This window comes from Sylvia atricapilla, chromosome 2 (assembly GCF_009819655.1).
Source record: "Sylvia atricapilla isolate bSylAtr1 chromosome 2, bSylAtr1.pri, whole genome shotgun sequence".
NCBI classification, from domain to species: domain Eukaryota; kingdom Metazoa; phylum Chordata; class Aves; order Passeriformes; family Sylviidae; genus Sylvia; species Sylvia atricapilla.
This window is the reverse complement of record NC_089141.1, coordinates 51,606,539-51,621,922: the sequence shown is the minus strand read 5'-3', so window position 1 is coordinate 51,621,922 and position 15,384 is coordinate 51,606,539. Positions and strand designations below refer to the sequence as shown.

At 42.4% G+C, this 15,384-nt stretch overlaps 1 protein-coding gene across 1 annotated transcript; it reads left to right on the top strand.

Moving 5' to 3' along the window:
- Positions 1-406: 406 nt before the first annotated feature.
- On the top strand, positions 407-13,447 carry FAM124A (family with sequence similarity 124 member A). The gene is made up of 3 exons (XM_066340398.1): positions 407-431; positions 2,467-3,206; positions 12,365-13,447. Exons 1-3 carry the CDS (start codon positions 407-409, stop codon positions 13,160-13,162), a joined length of 1,563 nt encoding a protein of 520 aa, XP_066196495.1. The 3' UTR covers positions 13,163-13,447.
- Positions 13,448-15,384: the final 1,937 nt, after the last annotated feature.

The following is a 15,384-nucleotide window of genomic DNA, read 5'->3' as shown; positions in this document are numbered from 1 at the left end:
GAAACAATTTGCAACTTATTGTCATTTCAGGCAATATTCTTGCCTCATATTTCTGCTTAAGTTTCTCTTTTTCTTACCCAAGCAGACAGGGCTGCCATTTTAGAAGCACAGAAGCCACATAAGGAAACATGAAAAAGCATCTGTGCTAACATAAAATAGAACTGAAGCTCTTTCTGTACTGATCTGTTGTGCTCACATAGTTGCTGCTAGCTCAAAAAGAGGAGATGATTTGCTCTGCTCTGTATAACTCTGGCTCCTGAGGATGGCTTTGTGCTGTGCCTCTGGGGCTGGTTCTGTGAGCATCTGGTGCTGATGGGCACAGGCAGTGATGGCTGCAGAATACTAATGCTGCCACTGGCTCCCACAAGGCTCCACTTCTGAAAAATGCTTTAGCCATTCAGTGTCCATGCACCATGCTGAGCAACAGGAGGGTAGGAAAGTCGTGCTCAGGGATTTTTTTTTTTTTAATGCAGAGAAAGAAGCTGACAGCAACGATGGCTCTGTGCTTCACATTGTTGTGCCCAGGCTTCTTTCAGAGCTGCAGTCATTTATATGCATAAATATCAAGCCTGTCACTTGTTGCAGCCTTTGATAGTATTTGTATAACAAAGGAATCAAAGAGAAAAAAGCTGAACATCTTCTATTCCAGTCTTAGAAAATGAATGACTGCGTAGTTATCAGGGTTCAGGTTTTATTAAATCACTGTCCTCTGCAATTTGTTTTTCTCCCCATTCTGCTGTCGAGGATCACAGGAGAACCTCCCCCCATACCCCTTTTGTCTTTCTCCCACACTGTGACTACCCACAGGGGGTATCTCAAAGAGTTACCTACCGGTAATGATTGCCACAGCAAAGCCTCTTGCTGCATACTGACACCGTTTTTCTTTTTGCTTCAATTTTTTTTTCTTCCATTAGCCATCTGACAAAGTCACTCCACATCACCCATTTCATGCAGAGATACAAGAACTCTGCTGTAATTTTATTTTTGATTACTTACTTGGTTTTCCTTTATCTCCCCTAGGCAAGATGCACGCTTGCTATTTGCTCTGCATACCATATCTTTCTGCAGCTTCTAAATTGAGGCCGACATTGTGTTTACTAGTCATCTCTGTCTGCAAATCTATGCAGTTGCATCTAAATTTTCTCTGGGTCTTGCAGCTATTTTATATTGAAAGACAACTAAAATACACTACTCGCACAAAGCTGCTTTTCCATTAAAGCAATTGGTGAAGTATCACAAGAATGTTGTTCTGATGCCAGGAGGGAGGAGGGAGAGGTTTGTACTGATTGCTAATAGGAGGGGGAATAGCCTTTGAGACAATCCCCTTATTAAATGTGGTCTGCACAATGAAAAGCTTGGGAAGCCTTTCTAAGGCTTCTCACATTTAGGCTTTGTGCCCAAGCTCAGGGTCTCAGACATGGAGGTGGTTTCAGAATACCACACAAGGGGAACCATTTCAGCAAAAATATCAAGGTTACTTGATTAATTTATTAAACTGTCTTGGATCACCCTGCCTCTTTATTGGCATGTAACTCCAGCAGAACAGAAGTAACAATTTCTCCTTAGGCTTCTCACCAGCCATTGCTCTGCTGGGCTATCAAAGAACTTTCAGGGACAAACAAGAGATAGAACACAAACATTGCCAAGGTTAACATTGCCCTGTGAACATTGCCAAGGTTAACTAGAGGTTTCTTTTTCCCCCTGTGTAAATATAATTTTTTGTGCCTCCTCCCTTTACAAGTCTTCCCTAATCTTAAGAAAATCTTGAAGTAGTAGTATTATAGTCTTGATAGTCTGAAGATATAAACAGTGCAGGATTTGTAGGGACAAGTAATAGATTTTCCTAAAGAAGGACCTGTGTGCCTGATGAAGGTTTGTCTGCTTGTTTTTTTAATTTTTTTTTTCCCCTAGCTATATCAGTTGGTGGAATAAAAGATATTACCTTTCCCTACAAATGTTGCCTTGCTTATTAGAACAGTTGCCTCCAGGACATACAACAAATGTGTGGAAAACTCCGTTGTCAGGGTGATAGAGTTCAGTGGTGTGATTTCCATGCCCTAAGCCAATTGACAAAAATGAAAATGAGGTGGGATGAACACTCTTATCATTCTGCACATCTTTAATGTCCCTTACACCCCCACTCTACATTAGTATTTTGTCTTTCTTACCTCTCAAAGGCATGAGAACTAATACAGAAATGCATGTTGTGTAGAATATTTTGGATGCTGTCTCAGAGGAACAGCAACTCTTATGGAATGCTTGATGAAAATTTTCTCTGTCTTCTGATTATTTTCTTGTTTGGTATATTGCTGTACATTTGTTGTTGTTTACTACAAGTGAGATTCAGAGAGATGGAGAAAAAGAAAAGCTCACTGTGATTGAGTAGACTGTTTCTCTTTTAAGGGTCGCCTAAGTGTTGTCAGCTTGGTTGCAAATCTTAAAGGACTTTCTTTCTTAATATTTCAGGTGAACTTTCTGTGGAAGGCATACAAGATCCGTTCCTTGTTAGTGTACACATTATCACAGATCCGGGTGAATCCAAGACTCTTCAGCAGGCCATTGACAAGCTTCTAGCCTGGATCCATCCAGACCTCCAGCTGTTTCGGGTCTCAGAAAGACGGGTGCCCAGGAAGCGCAGGAAGCTGGTCAAGGCTGGTGTTTCTCAGCCAGCCCTTGCTGTCATTCTGTTCCTGCAGGAGGAGTATGGAGAAGAGCCCATCTTGCAGCTCCATGAAACTTTTCAGCGGCCACCTTGGCATTACCACCACACAGAGCTAATGCATGGGAAATTCCTCCCTTACATGCCCTGCAGCCAAGACTTTTACACTTTGGCTCCAGAGACTCCTCTGTGGGCCATTCGCCCAGTGCACTACGGGAAGGAAATGATCCGCTTCACCATATACTGCAGGAATGAAAATTTTGTGGACATTTTGAAACTGTATGAGTTAATACTGAAAAGACCGATGTGTCAGAAAAAAGCAGACTTTTGTGTTTTTCCTATCTATTCTAACATGGAAATAGACATTCAGTTTTCTTTAAAAAAACTCCCAAAGGGACAAGTTCCAGTGAGGACAGAGTCAGCCGTGCTGGAGTTCAGAGTAAAAGATGTGGGGCAGCTTGTACCTCTCTTGCCCAACCCTTGCAGCCCCATCAGTGAAGGCAGGTGGCAGACAGAAGACCATGATGGAAATAGGATCCTTTTGCAGGTAAGCTCAATACACAAGGAAATAGAAGCACGTTTCTTGGTTTTGTGCAGGAAAGCTTAACCTGCATTGACAGTTGCTGGTGGGTGGCTTGGTTGGTTGGATTTTCTCTCTCCTTGGAGCAAGAGCCAGGACAGTACTGCTGAAGAAAGAATTTGAAACCCCTTGCTGTGTTGTGTAACTGATCACAAAAGCAGTGAATGATGTTATCCAACTATCAGTCGGCCTTGGTTTATGCTAAGAGTGATGTGAGATGAGATACCTGTTTAAAAAAAATGAGGAGAGAAGGAATTATGAGCCCAAGTGGAGAAATCATGGCTGGTGAGTAAAGTTTTATAAGAAATATGGGCACAGAACTGACAGGGAGTTTTAAAATAGCCCTCAGTTATGAGACTTTTATGGAACACAAGCAGAGGCTCTAATGGTGCTCATTATTTTCTAGCATCAATGGGTGACAAATTGCATCTGTCTTTTGCACAGTGATTATCAGGATGAAGAGAGAAGTGATGAAGGAAAGGAAATGCACCCTGAAGAGCAGCCTAAGAGAGACATTCCCACAGACTCTCTTATTTAGCTAATCTCAAGTGCTCATAACCAAATCCTGAGAGTTTTGTTTGTTAGGGCATCTGTAGGCACCATATCTGGCCAATATATGAGCATGTTCTGCTCCATTACACGACATCCAAGGGACATTAAATGATAAGCAGCAAACTCTTAATAGCTGCCTGCCCTGCAGAGGGGTGTCTGCGGCAATCCAGAGCCAGGTTAATGTGCATTCTTGCACTGCAGAGGTATTTATTGCTGCTTACATTCAAATCAAGGAGCACAGTCTCTCACCTTTATAAGGCTGTTGTTCAGATTTCAGAGGGTGTTCTTTTGGAGTCAGTTTCATTCATGTGGCTTGTCCAGTTGTCTGACCTTGTTTCTGAGGAAGATGCATTGTGGGTGCCATCCATTCACCATACAGACTTCCCAGCATGCAGAGAGATGTGTACAGCCCTCTGTGTTGTAGTTCCTGGGTCTGAAATTCCAGGTACAGAGGATATCTCTGCTCTGGTGAGTCACATCCAGGTGGTAGCGGAACCTTTAGATTCTGCTTTACAGATGCTGCCCTCAGAGAAATCCCATGCCCGAGGTGAGCAGTGGTGGTAAAGGGCTGAGGAGGGCACCTTCCTTGCCCATCTGGCAATACAGTAACCAGTTTTTCAGGGTTACTGATTGCACTTCAGGGAGATCTGTGGTAGCCTGAGATAAGTTGTAAACTGAAGCAAGTCATCACCAAACTTAGACACAGCAACCACAGTCACTTATGTCCTCTTTTCCCTGTTCTCTCTCAGGAGGTTTCTGCCATGTGATATAACTTTGGTTTATGGGACCTTAACTGGTTTCAAGCAAATTGAAGGGAAGGGTTAAAGAAAAAAAAAATAGGGCTTCTAAATTGGGCTTTTGTTTTGAACCCAGCAAATTTTCAGATGTAACAAATGCTAGGCAGTACAGAGGTAAAGTGAAACTTGCTGAGCAAAGAAAATCGGAATAAGGTTTTAGCCATATGAAGCAAAAAAGAAGAGCAGAAACCTGCCTAAGTATTGCTTGCAAGTGCAGTTGATTTTCATTTCTATTTCTGATGAGGATGATGATTCTGAACAGGAGGACAAAATGGCAGATGAGAATGAAGTTACAGAGAAGGAATTTATCACTCTGGAAGTCTGGTGAAGCAGAAGTTTAGTATATGCAAAGTGGAAGGAAAACAGAGACTTTGGATCTAACTTATGCCATTTTAAAGTCATGAAAACTAGGTCCTGGTTATATGGGTTTTAAGCAAGTCTGTACAGTAAAAAGTGGAGCTCTACAGCTAAATCAAAGGGAAAATTTCCTGCTACCCAGATTCCTACAGCCACCAGTGTGACATGACCATGAGAACAAAATTACAGTCTCTGGTGTGTACATGAGTTACTATGCCATAGGAAGCATGGGAAGTTGCACAGGGTCCCAAGGGTCACACCTGTCTTCAGCTATGGACTCCAGAAAGGTGACCTCAGAAAGGTGCAGGGACAGGGAAGGGCTCACACCCTATGCAGAGAGATGGGGAGAGAGCCTACAAAGGGAAGCTGGAAGAGTAGGGTCACCTGAGCCTAAACAAAGTAAGTCTGAAGGGGGCTCTGATTGACTACAAGACAGACTACAAAATAAACAGCAGGAAGAGGAAAAGGCTGGTTCAGCCAATGATTGTTTTGATATAGGAACAAGAACCTGGCAATTAATAGATTTTAGTACATATTTGTAGCTAACTACATAACAACCACCCAGCAGGTGCAAGCAGGTTAATACGTGAAATTAAGGCAGGATGGTCAGCTAGGGAGAGGAAATGGTGGAGGATATGGGTTGTAGGAAACATCAGGTTTGGTAATCTATCTTATATTCATTTAACTCATTCTAAGTTAGAAGCAATTATAATATCTACCTTTGAAAGAAACAAGACTACATTTTGACTTCTCACAGAGGGTTGCTGTTAGCAATATTATTATCCACGCCACAGCATTGGCAATAACTTCGATGTCCTCCCAGTTATATTAAATTAAGCAGTGACATCTCAGTATTTTTCAGCCTCCATATCAGTTGATAGTTAGTAATCATCATAATGGGTTTGTTTACTTTATACAGATACTGTGCCTTTTTAAAATTATACTTTTACCACAAATGGTAGATTAACATCCCTGTTAAATTTCAGGCAGTGTTTAAATTTTGAGCATACTTCCATGTTTAAGCTAACAAGATGTGACCTCTTGCTTGTCCTGACAGGGACTTGGATACTTGCCAGCCAGATTGATCCATGTTCTTAATCCATTTTGCAAATGCAATTATCAAGGGGCTTAGATAAAGTCAGTTCAAGAGACAACAAAGTTATTCATGGGTAAGATAAATCTGTTTAATGCCAAGAAACTATTCCTTCATTTACAAGGAAGCCCTTCAGAATTATTTTGTCACAGTAGCTTTTACACATTGGCAAATTGTTCCGAGGGTGCAGCTATAAAGCTGCTGAGGCAAAGGGTTCAGCTGGATGCAGCAGGAGCAAGGCTTAGGAACACAATTGCATCCTATGGGAAGACACCTGCACTGCTTCACCAGAGCTAAGCCCAGAAGCAGGAGCTCTGGGGAGCTTTTTTCAGAGCAATGGGAAGAATATGTAAATAATCTAGGTGTGACTATACCATGTAGTGGTATATACTGAGTATACTGCTGGATTTATAGGTCTTGCCCAGATTCTTGGCTGCCTCTGGTTGTAATCCACAGAGGGACAGATGAAGTGCTAATCAACTTGCACTCCTGGCAGTGCAATGTGGGAAGCAGGAAAGGTTAATAACTGCTGGACTGGCTTAGCCATGTATGTTTGGGAAGCAAGGATAGTAAGCAGAGAGGAGAAAGTGCACCAATGGCTTCTTTTAATTATGATAACATCTCTGGATGGAGTAGGAAAAGTAAAATAATACTTTGGCAGGACTTCCTAGCCACTCTGCATGAGATGGAACATGCAGACATACCCAGGAAGAAGGTGGACACCAAAAAAATTAATATCTTACCTAGGTAGAGACTCAGCACTTAAGCATAAGACTTGCTGCTGTTTTACATGCCAGAGAGTCCCTATGCATGAGAGTCCCTTTATGAGGTGGCTATTTTCTGCCTAGTGTTACTTTATAAGGCATCCTTGAAATAACACTGCAAATGTTAACAGATCACAGCTTATGAGGAGGTAGAGCGATTCTTTTTTTAGCTGATTTGCTGAATTAATCAGCCAATGTTCTTATCTGTGTGGGGCAGTTGTAATCTTGAGTTGAGAAGTGATATCATCTTTTTTTCAGGAGCAGAGGTAGTGGCCATAACTGATGCAAAGAGCTGGGACAAGAGGACTCAGTTAGGCACAACTGGAAAAGAGAAAGAAGGGTAACTAAACCAGGGTCAGAGAAGGCAAAAAGACAAAAAACAGGCAAAGAAAGGGCACTTCTGCAGAGAACAGTTTAACCTGCAGGAAGGAAAATGGAGGTGAGAAAAGACCTTCAAGCTTGCTGAATTATTATACTAAATAGTGCAGATAAAAGCAGAATTGAGCACAAAGAGGAAGAAAGGCAAGAAAAACATCCACTGACACAGGCTGCCCACAGAAGTTGTGAATGACCGATCCCTGGAAGTGTTCAAGGCCAGGCTGGATTGGGCTTTGAGTAACCTGGTCTTATGGAAGTTGTCCCAGCTCACGGCAGGGGGTTGGAGCTGTACAATCTTTAAAGTCTCTTTCAACCCAAACCATTCTATGTATTATGACAGCCAAGGATGTGTACAGGGCACCTTTACAAAAATTATATTTATTTTCTACTGAAACTAGTGAAAAGGACACACTTTCAGAGCAAAAATTGACTCAGTCAAAGGAGGTGCCAAGAACTGATCTAATTAATCTGCAAATCTAGTACTAGTCTCCTGTTTTTCAAAATATTTTAATCTATTTTTTCCTTTCCTTTTTGTGACATAAGCTTGTCCTTAGTGCTAGTGGCTGGGTTTTGGGGGAGCACAGATAATCAGTCTCTAACTCGTGTAAGAGATTTTTACTTGTATTTTTTTCAGCCTAAGGTACTTTATCCAGTTAAGTTCCATGGCATACTAGGATCTCTTATGAATCTATACACCCAGCAAAAGTTCTTAAGAGTGTGTACATTTGGTATTACAAAGCACTCAACTTTTCTATTTTTGTAAACACATTACATGCCACTTTTTTAAGAGGTTCAATTTTAATTCCAATCTGTGCATTTTGCCTTTTTGAAATGCTGTGCTTCTGACTATTTGCCCTTCAAGTAAGACTTATGATGATACTGAGGATTAATCTATGCCACCTTTTCTTGTGTCGATTTTTTCCCCCTGGATCAATTCCACTGGTTTTAATGCAATTAAACAAACACCATCACACTCCTGTTGAGCAAGGCAGGCCAAATCTGGGCCTGAGATGGTGATGTCATTGCTGTGCTGGCTGGGTCCTGACCTCAGCAAAGCCTTGCTGGCAGTTCTTAATGCAGATAATGCTTAAGGAGATCTCTATCTGCTTTCTTAAAAAGCAGATAACTTAAAATAGACTGCAGCAACACTCATGGGGTTTTTTTTCTGTTAAGTCCCAGCAGCCCAAGTTAAAAGTACATTTCTGAGATGTTCACCCCAAGTTGTTTATGGCATTCCTGGATATTCATCATGAAATTCTTCTGCAGCCCATTGTAAAACACAAAGGCTCTAAATCACTCCAGGCTTCACAAAGATTTGTGCAGAGATTATAAATGAGCAGCAGATTAGCACCAGATGAAAAAAAATCTGTTCTGTTAGAGGGCTAATCTGTTCAGTCAATGGCCGGGTTTGCTGCACGTCTTTGTAGCAAGATCTGAAAAATCTACCTCCCTGCATTTGAAATTTTGGTCAAAATCAACGTGTCGCTTTGCATTGTGTCTTTGTCCTCTCAGATGGCTGACGCCCTCTCTGGCATCTCCCTGGTGCTTGTGCCTGTTGCAGGGAGCATGGCTGTACCAGGCAGGGCTCTGCCAGGCTGCAGGGAGGCAGCAGGCAATGCTGGGAGTGTTAGCAAGCCGTGAGAAGGCTGATGATGAGGACTTGAAAAAGAAAAGCGCTCAGAAAAGATGCAACTGTTTTCAAAGCCGGTGGCAGGATTAAGGAGGCAAAGAAGCCTCCTCCAAAAAGTGAAGAGGAGCGGTTACATGAGTGCACAGGCTGCTGAGCCAAGGTGGCACAGGGGAGCACGGTCAATGGCCTTGGCACAGGACAAGGAGCTAGTTTTGCCTGACTTTTAATCCTGGCTAAATCACTGAATCCCCTCTGTGATCTCTGACAAGTTAGAGAATGTAGATATAGAAAAGTCTAATTAGTCCACGTAATCCAGTTCTCTACAATACAGGATTAGCCTGTAATCTTTATTCACTAGTATTTCATGGGATAAAGCTTCTGACACGCTACCTGTGGTACAGTGTTCTACCTGTACACTACTGCTGCTTGTACTGTCTGGTGTTCTCACAGCCAGGAACGTCTTTGGTTACTTTCCTTTAAGATGAAAGTCTTAAAATAATATCTCCCCATTATTTCCCATTTTTGCCCATATAATGAAGAGCAGCATTGGAAAATAGGTCTTCTAAATCTTAACACTTCTAAAAAAATGATCAAGGTGAGCAGTGCCTCCTATAAACAGTGGTTCAGAAATAAGCTGTATTAGTGGTGTTGCTTGACCTGCCCTGCAGGCAGCCATTCTGGGAGCAGGCTGTGCTTGCCCCCTTCTCCTCACCATCCACCATTGCCTCCTGCCAGGCCAGCTGGGCTTGACCAAGAGCTGTGACCCAGGAGCAAAATTAACAGCAAATACTTGTGTAAAATGAAATGCCTCTATCTGTCTGCAGGAACATTAAAAGAACTAGGGGGAAAAAAGGTTTAAAATAGCAAAACCCTAAAACTAATGCCTTACCTAAAGCAGGTTGTGAGCTACAGTCTGTGTTCTCATTGTAGTCGATGGGTTTGTATTCAGTACAGCCCAAGGACATAGAAAGCAATTCAGCTAATCAACCAGACACAAGAATGTTTTCAGGGAAAGCTGAATTTCTCTCCAGACACCACTGGCAGTATTAACTAGACAGCTGAATCTTATTCATGATGTCTGTGGGCTCTGCCTGACATAGACAGGTGGTGTGGCCTGCACAAGGTAAAGGCAGCTTTTGTCTGGAATCAGAACTCTCTGCAGTGCCAGGATAGATCTGTTCCCAAAAGCCTTGTGTTTTCAGCTCCAGTTTTGTCCAAGATGCTACCAGTGGTCTCATCCTTTTCACAAATAGGAAGACTGCACTTGCTTGGCTCCTTGGTTTCCATGTATGCTTGATCTGCCAAATTGTCAGATTTAATCTCCAAAAACACAAGTATAGTGTAAAAGTAAGATATGGTGAGGCAATGGGTTAGTTTCTTTCTGAGAAATAGAAGTACTATGAAGGCGCTTCTGTTGATTCACTGAGCATGGTGGTTGAGTTCATGTAGTGTATCTCATAACAGAGCTACTGCAGAGAAAAAAGAAAGATACCTTTTGTTAATGCTAACAAAATACAATGAGGAATGTTTTCTTGGTCAGACACATCGAGAGTGCGGTGATCTGATTGTAGACTTTCAGCATGTCAGATTCTTATTTCTGGGTTATCCAAAAATGTCTTTAGTTAAAAAACAGCTGGTGTTTTCTTCATGGACAGGCTTTCTATCTTGCAGAATAATTTTTAAACAAATTGGCTGACATATTGCACTAAAATAATGCTATTTGTAGAGGTCTAATGTGATTTCTGGCTACTGTTTTGTTGACAACTGACTCATTTTATTTGACTCTATTTTTCTCAATTTCTTCATACAATTCTTTATGACATTATGTGAAACAGCTTACTGTATTACTCAGAAATAGGTTATGAATTAAAGCACCTTATTACAGATACATATATAGAGTATACATATGTATATTTACTCGTCTCCAGCATCTAAATGAACTTCTATGGTTTGGCTGTTCTATAATCTCTAGTAAGAGATCATGAAAGAACCAAGTATTTTTTGCAGATGTGAAAATCCTTTTTTTGCCTATAAAAACACTTCAGTAAAAAACAGAAGATGGCTATGACAGATCTGGGTCACTAAGACAATGTGATGTGTATTAGCAAGATGTTAGAAGCAGCAAGATGTTAGAAGCAGCTCTTTTAGAGACTGGGTACAAAGAACCAGGTCTCAGGTCTTTCTGTCATGTCATATAATCTGTTTGGTAAAATAAACAAGCTCTCTCTTGATCCGTTACTCACCCCAGAAGATTCTTCTTCTGTTGTTATTAGAAACCTTTTATTAGTTTGTCGTTCTGGTTTTTTAATGGATAGTTAGTATTTTTTTTTTCTGTAGCCCCATCTTTTTCAATTAAAATTTATTCTTTTTCACATAAGTGTGATTGGAATCATATGTATTATTCCAGATGAGGCCATAACAATGTTGTCCACAGTGCTTTTTCAACACATTTGGGCCTGCCGAATACTGTGTTGTCACAGCCTTGTTGCTTTAATAGCAGAAAGAGATCAGGACACCCAGTTCTTTCTCCTCTCCTGTTTCCAGCTGACAAGTCCCATAGCTGAGATTATTGTTTATTCTCAAGAGTATGGTCTTGCACTTTGTCCCATTAGTTCCTGTCCCTTTTGGAGCAGAGATCAAGCGTTTTGTATTACGCAAGAAATTCCATGCAGAAGACTTTAGTTTAAATTTTTGAAAACATAATTTCTAAAAGCCTCACTGAAATAAGGGGGGAAACCTTATGATTGGTCAAACACAGTTCAGCTACCCAGGCATCAGTGTCTAGTTCCATAGGAAAGACACCTGGCTCCAGCTCCTTTTTGAGAAGGATGTTGGCTCACCATTTTTCACAGCTGCTTTCCCTGTTCAGATGCTTGAGTATCTCTTGGGTAGGCAACTGAATCCTGCCCTGGGACTGAGATTCAGGTCCAGATTTGGATCATAAGCATGAGTTTGGGTCTTCAGTGTAGGTGTCTATTAGCAAACTGAATGTGTGTCTGTAATGTCACTGTGAGCTAGTTAATAGAGCTAACTAGGAAAGAAAGAAAATGTGAAAGAGTTGAAAGAAGTAGTAGATTCCCATTGAGAAGACAGAATGAGCTTGCTTGCTGAAGGCTTTCTGATGTTTTAAAGGAGGACAAAACACAAAAAAAGTAAGGAAGAAATGAGAAACTATAATTATATAATATACTTCTTCCATTTTAGAATTTTTTTTCTTAAGCTGTCCACTAAGTAGTAATGTTGGAAGACAAAATATGAATGAATCTGAGTAAGTCAATAGGAAGCGAGAAATTCAAGCCAGTGTAATTTGGTCTACAAGACAAGGCTTCTCTACCATTTATTCTTTGTTGTCTTTGAGGCTCCTTATGTAAATATTTGGGATTTTGGCAGGGTGGTTTGTCTTTGTTATTGCAGTGAAACATTTGCTGCAAGCATACTGGCTGAAGTCTGCTTCATAATTATTTGCAGTAACAACTCAGCAATGGAGACTTAGGGTTGTAAAACTGCCAATTCTGTATTAATGTGATCATCTTCTCTCCCTCTCCCAACTGCAGCAAGCACACAGTTGGTGTAGGAAGTCTGCAAGGCAGAACAAGCAACCATATCCATCTGTGTCAACAGATTCCCACTTCACCACTCTGCCAGCCTTTCTTCCTCAGAGCCACCGATCTGTCTCTGAACAGCCACAAGAAGTGGGTCAAAAAAAGGTACACCACACAAATGGCCTTGGCCATTATCTTGGCTTCTCCCAGCAGGACTTGAGACACAGTGATCAAGGAGACTTCACACGCAGATCCAGGAGTGCCTCCAGCATTTCTTGGTCGTTCCAGCGAAGCAAGTCTCTGTTCTGCTTGCCCACAGTGAACTCCTCTTCAGCATCAGAGACATTTCATTTCAATGAACCATTTCAGTTTTTAAACACTGGGTCACCTGCAACCAGGTTAAAAACATGGAAATGCAGCCCCAAGCTTAACATTGATGACTTGGAGGGTGCCCAAGAGACCGATGTGGACACAGGGAAGAAGCTGTTCTTCTCAGACCTGTCTGTGGTTTCTGCATACTCTGCCCTTAATGGATTTTGCAGTGAGTTGGAAGACTCTCTTCCATCACAGAAACAAACTGTCAGTAGGGCTAAACAGGCAGCCACCAGTGGAAGGCCTGTATCAACTATGTGCAATAATTTTGAGTCAGTTGATGGTTCATTGCCTTCTCTTTCAGAATGGTCTTCCAGCTCTTTCATGTCAGCATCTCTCTCCAAGCAACACAAACAGCCCTTGAGAGCAGCTGCCTGTTCTCTGAGTGATCGTGTCTGCTCAGCTTCACCAGTTAATGAAGAAGAATTTTACATCTGAGGTTTCTCTATCTTACACCTTCCAGAGGAAACGTGTTCTACTTCTGAATGACAGTAGTGGGTCCGCTGAACTTACAGAAGGTTTCTTGCTGAGAAGGTGATGCAGAAGTGTGTTAAATATTTGAAGAAAATACTCAGAACCCTCTGAGATTGGCATTCCCAAGCTGGGTACAGTAAAGCAGTCTGAGATTGCACCCTGTATCTTTGTACTGGAGGATATGATCAGCACAGAGGCTTTTGCACAGCAGCACAAGGTGGATGTTTTGTGACCAGCCCTTGTACTGGTGGTGAAGGAAATGCCAGAAGAGGCACATAGTATTCCATTTTAATTTGGCAGAAAATTAAGGCTAATTTGTGAAACCAAATTGCTTTAACTTTTCTGAGAAATTCCCTTAACTCAAGAAAGATGGGGAAAAAAGGCATCTTACTTCCCTTTCACAGGTTCCAAAGGCCTGTGAAAGCACAGCAGATCCCAGCAGCACAGCCCCAGTACAGTCAGGCAAGAAATTTCTTTTGAGGAAATACTTTCCTTCCAACCTTTTAGAGCTGGCAGTGGTGAGGTGGGGCAGAATCACAGAAACATCAAGGTTGGAAGAGGTCTTCAAGATTGTCTAAGTCCAAGTGACAACCTATCCCTACCATAATCACCCTTAAACCATATCCCCAAGTGCCACATCATGACACCTCTTGAACACTTCCAGAGACTGACCCCACCAACTCCCTAGACAACTTATTCTAAGGTCTGACCACCCTTTCAGTGGAAAATAATTTTCTAATATCTAATCTGACTCTCCCCTGGTGCAAGTTAAGGCTGTTTCCTCTTGTCCTTTTACTCAAGATATGGCAGGAAAGACCAACCCCCACATCACTGCAACCTCCTTTATGGTAGTTGTACGGATGAGTGAGGTAACCCCTGAGCCTCCTTTCCTCCAAATTAAATAATCCCAGTTCCCTCAGCTGTTTCTTACCAGAATTCTGCTCCAGACCCTTCACCAGCCCCACTGCCCTTCTCTGGACATGCTCTAGCACCTCAATGTCCTTCCTGAACTGAGGGGCCCAGAACTGAACACAGTATTCATGTGCCAAATACAGAGGTCAATCTCTGCCCTGGTCCTGCTGGCCACACTATTCCTGGTACAGGCCAGGATGTCACTGGCCTTCTTTGCCACCTGGGCATACTGCTGAATCGTCCTTTTCCAGCCACTCTTCCCCCAACCTGTAGCAATGCATGGCACTGTTTAGGCCCAAGTGCAAGACCCAGCACTTGGTTCACCTTACTGAACTCCACAAGACTGTCCTCAGCCCATTGATCCAGTCTGTCAAATCCCTCTGGAGACCACTTCTGCCCTCCAGCAGATCAACACTCCCACCCAACTTGGTGTCATCTGTGAACTTAATGAGAATGCACTCAATCCACTCATCCAAATAATCAGTGAAGATGTGAAACAGAACTGGCACTAGTGCTGAGCCCTGGGAAACATCACCAGTCACCAGTAACCAACTGGATTTAGTTCCATTCACCACTGCTCTCTGGGCCTGGCCATCCAGCCAGTTTTATTCCGTTAAGAGTCCACCCATCCAAGCCACGAGCAGCCAATTTCTCCAGGACAGTGTTGTGGGAGACAGTTTCAAATGCTTTTCTTAAGTCTGGATAGACAACATCTACAGACTTTCCCTCTCCTCCTAAGTGGATTCCATTGTCACAGAAGGAGATCAGGTTGGTCAAGCAGGACCTGCTTTTCATAAACCCATGCTGAATGGGCTTGAGCCCTTGGTTGTCTGGCACATGCCACATGATAGCACCCAGGATGATCTGCTCCATGACTTCCCCAGTACCGAGGTCATGCTGACAGGCCTGTAGTTCCCCAGATCATCCTTCCAGCCCTTCTTGTAGATGGGCCTTACATTTGCTAATTTTCTGTCAACCGGGACCTCTCCGGTGAACCAAAACTGCTGGAAAAGGGTTGAAAGGGGTTTGGCAAGATCTTTTGCTGGCTCCCTCAATACCCTCAGGTGCATCAGGGCACATAGATGTGTGTCTAACTGGGACAGAAGGTCATTAACACTTTCCTCAGGGATTATGGGGACTTAGCTCCTCATCCCTAACTTCCAGCTGTCATTGCTGGGTATCCTGGGTTCAGCTGTTTTTGGTGTTAAACACTGAGGCAAAAAAGGCATTAGGTACCTCAACATTCTCCTCCCCCCTCAACACTGTGCTAACCT